Genomic DNA, 6,360 nt, shown 5'->3' on the forward strand with positions numbered 1-6,360 from the left:
CAAGGGGACACTTAATAAAACAAATCACTGATGGAGCAAATGTGATTTATGCACATTTCAAGCCAAAGATGTATTATGGGATTTCTCCCAGAGACGCAGCTGCCAATTTTGCCATCATAAAATAAAAACTTTTTGGCTTGTCACCAAACGCTGTCAAGTGTTTGCTCGGCCTTTGTTCTGTCAGCAAATAAATAGGAGCAGATCTCTCAGCTAATCACTCTCCTCTTCAGCAATCCTTCAGTGCTCAACTCACGTGCTGTCAGGAAGGAAAAGGTAATGTAGACCACTCATATATTATATTTAAAAATTTAAAAAATTTAATGCTTTTAACGTGATGCAGTGAATACTAATGTAATAACTCAAAATTACTCTCTTTTACAGCTTAATTCAAAATGAAATTCATCCTGCTTGTTGCCTGCCTCCTTGGGATGGCTTTCTGCGCCCCCGTAAGGAAAAACCAACCATTTCTATATAGTTCTCCTATTTCTCTCCTATTTGTCTCTCATATATGCTCTTGCCACTAAATTTTTTTTCTTCATTTTGAAAACAATCTCAAATCAAGGCCCATAGCAGCTGTTCTTAAGCTTCTGATCATCATTGATTTCTATCAACAGTTGGGAGTTTTCTTGATGGTCTTGTAGATGTTTAAATTTTATTTTTTTCTTCTGATCATTTCTTTTCTCTGCCATTACTCAGCTGTTAACAACATTTACCAATGCCAATTTCCCGGGAATAATTAATTTCACACTGACCTGCATTCCGCTGAATCGGCATTATTGTCTCTTCTCTACAGTCGCAGATGTACATGGAGTTTGACATCCATCACGCTCCGGCTCAGGTACAGTAAGAGCAGCTCAGATCAGCTGGTTTATATCCTGACATATACACACAAAAACCACACTAAAAGACACATTTTCAAACATCAGCCAATAACCTCTGCACACAGGTTGGTGGTGGTGCACACCGCTGATGGTGATATCATAATAGCTGAGCTGCTTGGAGGCTCTGTTACTGTTACTATTTCTTTTTGCTGCTTTTTTCTCATTCTGTGCATTAATCTAAAGGTGAATATGATAAATAATGTATTTACAGGCAGCCCCGGCTATCCCTGCTGGAGTCCCAGCTGAAAATCTGGAAGTTGTAAGTAGCAAATATTATTTTTTCACAACATTTTTAAAGCACATATACTTCATCCAGAAGAGCACTCCTTCCTTTATTACTCTTTCATATGATCGTCTTGGCTGTTTTCATTTCCAGCTGCTCCCGGTTGATGCTGCTGGAGGACCTGTGAGTAAAATGCTATAAGCTTAATATTTTCTCAGCTACTGAGTGTGTAGTTTGCAGATTTATGCCAGCCTAAACTGCAATGTAAATGAAAGATCATTGGAACTGTGACGTATAGACCACACATATATATACTAAATTATCCCAGAGGTAGCCTACTGCAGTTTTAAATGCATGTGTGATGTGTCTTCATTGAAAGGTCCGCGGCTTCATCAAGCAGGAGATCCTGCAGCCAAATGGCAGAGACACCAAGGAGGTGGTAGGTGCCTGCACATTTTAATCTCTCTGACAGAAGTTGTTGTGAGATTTGATTGAACTAATGACCTCTTCACTCTCATCTGCTCCAGTACTACCCCTTTGGTTTTGACCTGCCAGCTCCCGCCGCACCTGCCGCCGCTGCTCCTGCTGCCCCTGCTGCCCCTGCTGCTCCTGCTGCCCCCGCTGCTCCTGCAGCTCCTGTCATTGCTGTTGTGGCTCCTGTAAGACTGACTACCAGTTTGCATTGTGCACTATTTATTGAACAAACAGTGAGACTAGGTCACTTTCTGATGTTGGCTGTATGAAGGGTTTTGTACAATACTAGTTTTAAATGACTGCAGCAGGTAGTAAATTAAAGTGTAATCAAATTGAAAGTGTCGATGAGGGCAACAGGTTCATTCCGATAAATGTGCATTGCGTCAGAGAAACAGTAATCCAGCTATTTCTGCTGAGGTGTTGAGAAACACTGACTCCTCAGCAGACATGCGAGAGAGACTGTACTCGCTCCTGATTGGCTCATCTGAAGCCTCTGTTATTTCAGGCTGCCAAACGTGGTGATGATGAAGAGGAGGAAGATGACTAAAAAATTTGAGTCAGCAGGATCTTCACACTTACAGGTACAGATACTCACAAACAAACTAATTCATACATTCACAAAGCACATAGAGTGCACCATATTACTGCAGAATTCAGACCAGATGGTTTAACAATATAATTCAGAAAAGTAAATAAGGATCTTGAATACAGTTAAGTTTTGAATTTGCTTCTGCCTTCATTTTAGGTGACCAGTGGTTGAAGACCAGCAGTCAACCCCGGTGGAAAATGAGCAGTGAACAATGCTGATTTCTAAATAATGAAAGATGGGAGAGATGATGCTAACCTTTTTCTTATTTCAAAAGAATAAAAAAAAAAAAGGTTATATTCCTTAAAAAAAAAATTTAAAAAATGGTGCCTTGCAGTGAAATCTAAATGTGTTTTATTCAGGTCTTCAATCACTGCATGTTGTTTACTCTTCGACTATATGCAATTACATGTTTCCTCAATCAAAGTTGCTATTTCTGTGCTTCATAATAAATACAAAGAACTTGTTCATTAAATCTCTTCTGGTTGTCTGTTTGAAATAACAATTTGTAATCAATATTACATGCTCAATCCATGAAACTCATTTTACAGTTTATTGTACATGTCTGTGATTAATTTCTCTGTTGATCAGTTTTTATTAATTCGCCACACCACAGTTACAACATAAAACATACAGGCAGACAATAATGTTCCAAGATTATAAAAGCTACAACATAAAGGGAGTTTAAAATTGCTTAAGTTTGTAGTTAATTTACAAAAACCTTTAAGATTTCTGATCTTATCATTTGTGTACACTTTCTGTATAGCTCAGTGTTGTCATCAGTTTCCCGTGTGGACTTTTCTTGGTGAAGTGGTTCTGCCTTTTTGTTTTCATGTTCTGGAAACACTGAAGATGGGACATTAAATACTAGAAAACTACAAAAAAATACATCACATAAATGAATATTAAATGGTAAAATGTTACGTTTGACACATGTCAAAATGTCCCTGGGCAACACACTGAACCCCAAGTTGCTTCCAATGGCAGGCGAGTACATTGCATGCCAGCTCTGTCTCCACTGGTGTGTGAATGTGTCTGGACGTGTGTGAATGGGAAGCAAATTGCTGCCAAGGTGAGAAGGCGTTGTATAAGTTCAGAGCACTTATCATTCAAATTTCAAAAACAGAGCGAAGATGTGCTCTGCTCTGGACAGTGTAATCAAGCAGAGCCTGCTATTATGCAGAAAGTGGATTTGACCACTGGTCATTTAGTAAAGCTGAAGACTAGACACCATTACTGCACCCACTCATTGAGTAATGTCACCGTCATTGGCTGTGATTGGCTCTTTGGTGAGCAGGCACTGTATAAAAGTCCAAGTAACTCTGTGGAAAACACAATCCAATCCACTGGCATCATCGATTTTCATCATTTTCTACTTCGGTGTTTTTTTTCCACAGACGGTGAGTTTCATAGAGCTTCCACATAAACTTATGCCTGCTTTTTCAAATTAGAAGAAAAAAACCTCCCGTGTGAATTTGATGTTTTTTTTTAACAATTTGTATTGATGACTTGTATATCTGTAGGACAAACATGAAACTGGCCATCCTCTGCCTCTGTTTGGTTGGCACAGCTTGTGCTGCACCAGTAAGTTTTAAATAATAGACACATTTTAATCTCATGCACCACGAACCCTTTTTTTCCCCAGGAAAATTTCAGTTGATCTAACTATTTGTGTTTCTGCCTTTAGTTTCAGTACTTGCCTCATTTCACAGGTTCCAGACAACAGGCACTACCATCACAGGTAATTATGCAAACATGCACTGTTTGACCTCTGTTCTTTATCTGCTGTTGGTTTCGCAATGATACAAACATGACACACTGCAGATATATTTCTGTATGGAATTGACCATCCACTGAAAATGTTACATTGATTCAGGTGAGAAATCCCTTCCCAGCTGGTTTCCCACACCCTGGAGTTCCTGGAGCTTATAGTGTGGAACTAGTGAGTGAGATTTATTTTATTTATTTTTTATTTTTTTTTACTCCATATGCAAATTTGAATCTCACTGAGTTTCGGTATTTATGAAATGTGGCAATAATTATTCTTAATATACACATGTACATTTGTGCTTTCTTTTTTAAGATTTATCCCCCCAGTTTTACTGGTGGTGCAGGTGGATCAAGCCCAGCACAGGCAAGAATACAACCATTTTTAAGGAGTTTTTACATTTAAAGAAAAATGTTGTAAAAACATCACTTAACTGCTTTTATTTTTAATTTTTAACTTTTCTTTTCCTTCTGTCTTTTGACAGTCCTTTCCCTCTTATGGATTCATCAAGTACTCCATTCCTCAGCCTCCGGGCAGACAGAGTGTGGAAGTTGTAGGTGTTTTTTTGTTTACCTTTTTTCAGACTATAGACACTAATGAGCCTGGAAACACTTAATTTACTACTGGAGTGTGTTAGTGCTACAAGAAATAACTTCTTCAAGCAAGATTTATTGATATTTCTGTGGTCTTGTGTTTTTACTCTTGCAGTTCTACCCCTATGACTTCGCTCGGCAAGCGGTAAACATTTGGAACTTTCAGATATGATTTAAGCAAAATATGAAATAATGAATGATAATAAGGGTATTTCCTTTTTCTTTTAGATAATTCCATTCCCTCCTATGACAAATGGCCCTGCAGTGCCAGAGGTGAGACATTATTTATTCTAAATATCCATTATATGTTATTGTTTTTATTTCTCTGTAAAAACATATTTTAATCACCACATTTATTATTTTTCACAGGCTCTGCCATTCGAATTTCCTCCTCAAAATTCTCCCCAGCAAATCTTCAACGTGAGAAAAAGAAAAAAGCGGCAGATATAATCTCAGAATGTTTTGAAGATTTTTATTTTATTGGTCCTGGATGTTTTCACCACTCTTTTCGTGATAAAGTTGTTGTACTTTTTTTTTCTTTTTTCAGACCCCATCATTTGATGCCAATGCTCTTCCATCCCAGGATCCCCTACAACCACTCCAGCAAGACCAGGCCGCACAGACAAGCCAGGTAACCACACATCACTTAAAAAATAAGAATGTTCTGCAAATTCATGTATTTTATGAAAACAATCAGTTACACAAATTTATAAATATAAAAATCAGTTTGAACATTGTGTGAATTTAACAATACTTGTTTGAAATTGCTTTTTTTTTTTCTTTACAGATACCAGCAAAGGTGTGAAGGGGTGAACTCTCCTTTCCTCCTTAACATTCAGACATCTGCAGTGGAAGAAATTATGTTATTATTTAATGTTAAAATTTAATGCAAGGATTATTACAAAATAACCCCTTTTTAATTAAGATATAAAAATATTAGTAAACTACATTATGACAGAGTCATCTGCATAAAATGAAACATATTTCTAAAGAACTGTTTGCTTCTCTTTATCTTCATAGATTAACAATAACCTGTTGTAGATTTCCAGGCAGATGTGATACTGCACTTTCACTGTGTACACAAATCTAAATGAATCAATTCTAAACTTTCCTCTAATGTTATTTTCTTTTAAGAAATAAAGTCTACATTTTGAAGCAATTCATTGTTTTTCTTAGTGTTTATTATAAGCATTGTGGAACCTGTTATTTTCAGATAAAAATAATACAAACGCACAGTAATTCCCTTTCTGATTTTCTGCTGTTTGTGGCTGTTTCTGTCAAATATATTACGTCCTAACTCTAACCCATGATATACCTCGTCATCTTTAACATTTTGTCAGTTTAGTGTACTTGCTAGGATATCATCTCTTACCATCATATCTTGTCCATAGGCATATAACACGTTCCAACTCGCAGTGTTTGGATGTAGGCACTGTATTTTCATTTCCCTTTCTTTGTTCTCAGAAACTCAAACTAATTAGATAAAAAAGTCAACTTCTACATTAAAAGGATAATTTGAATTTACCTCCTTAAATTAAATTATAGCTTATTGTGATGAAGACATTTTAAGGCATACTATATTAAGAAGAACATCATACATTTATGGGGGAGAGAGCACAAATGTGCGAACACTTTAACAGTCAACAGAAACAAATACCCGGATCTTGGATGTATTCATGATCAGAGTAAATAGAATTCCCCACTTGAAATCCTCTTCCTTTGAATGGATTTTTTTGAGGTGGCTAATTGTACATATGGTGTCAAATATGATGGCCTCTAATTTTCTTTCATTTGGCTGTCGGCACGCTTTTTAAGATTCAAACTCAACTTCAGGT

General features: G+C 36.9%; 2 protein-coding genes across 2 annotated transcripts; both read left to right on the forward strand.

Moving 5' to 3' along the window:
• Window positions 1–222: 222 nt before the first annotated feature.
• On the forward strand, window positions 223–2,633 carry scpp7 (secretory calcium-binding phosphoprotein 7). The gene is made up of 9 exons (XM_069167654.1): window positions 223–273; window positions 382–446; window positions 794–838; window positions 1,093–1,140; window positions 1,258–1,287; window positions 1,484–1,543; window positions 1,632–1,763; window positions 2,084–2,159; window positions 2,324–2,633. Exons 2-8 carry the CDS (start codon window positions 393–395, stop codon window positions 2,123–2,125), a joined length of 411 nt encoding a protein of 136 aa, XP_069023755.1. The 5' UTR covers window positions 223–273; window positions 382–392; the 3' UTR covers window positions 2,126–2,159; window positions 2,324–2,633.
• An 883-nt stretch (window positions 2,634–3,516) lies between these two features.
• Window positions 3,517–5,661, forward strand: scpp5 (secretory calcium-binding phosphoprotein 5). The gene is made up of 11 exons (XM_069167842.1): window positions 3,517–3,564; window positions 3,688–3,748; window positions 3,852–3,905; window positions 4,041–4,106; window positions 4,248–4,298; window positions 4,417–4,485; window positions 4,641–4,670; window positions 4,754–4,798; window positions 4,895–4,945; window positions 5,073–5,156; window positions 5,313–5,661. Exons 2-11 carry the CDS (start codon window positions 3,695–3,697, stop codon window positions 5,328–5,330), a joined length of 522 nt encoding a protein of 173 aa, XP_069023943.1. The 5' UTR covers window positions 3,517–3,564; window positions 3,688–3,694; the 3' UTR covers window positions 5,331–5,661.
• The last annotated feature ends 699 nt before the right edge of the window (window positions 5,662–6,360 follow it).

The sequence above is a fragment of the Embiotoca jacksoni genome, unplaced genomic scaffold, assembly GCF_022577435.1.
Source record: "Embiotoca jacksoni isolate LCO1_2020_lvr unplaced genomic scaffold, fEmbJac1.0.p SCAF_4, whole genome shotgun sequence".
Taxonomy (NCBI): Eukaryota; Metazoa; Chordata; class Actinopteri; family Embiotocidae; genus Embiotoca; species Embiotoca jacksoni.

Coding starts and splice junctions, on each gene's coding strand:
- scpp5 (XM_069167842.1), top strand. CDS start 3,695: ATGAAACTGGCCATCCTCTGCCTCTGTTTGGTTGGCACAGCTTGTGCT. Junction 4,486..4,640: donor GCAGACAGAGTGTGGAAGTT/GTAGGTGTTTTT, acceptor TTACTCTTGCAG/TTCTACCCCTATGACTTCGC. Junction 4,671..4,753: donor ATGACTTCGCTCGGCAAGCG/GTAAACATTTGG, acceptor TTTTTCTTTTAG/ATAATTCCATTCCCTCCTAT.
- scpp7 (XM_069167654.1), top strand. CDS start 393: ATGAAATTCATCCTGCTTGTTGCCTGCCTCCTTGGGATGGCTTTCTGC. Junction 1,544..1,631: donor GCAGAGACACCAAGGAGGTG/GTAGGTGCCTGC, acceptor CATCTGCTCCAG/TACTACCCCTTTGGTTTTGA. Junction 1,764..2,083: donor TCATTGCTGTTGTGGCTCCT/GTAAGACTGACT, acceptor CTGTTATTTCAG/GCTGCCAAACGTGGTGATGA.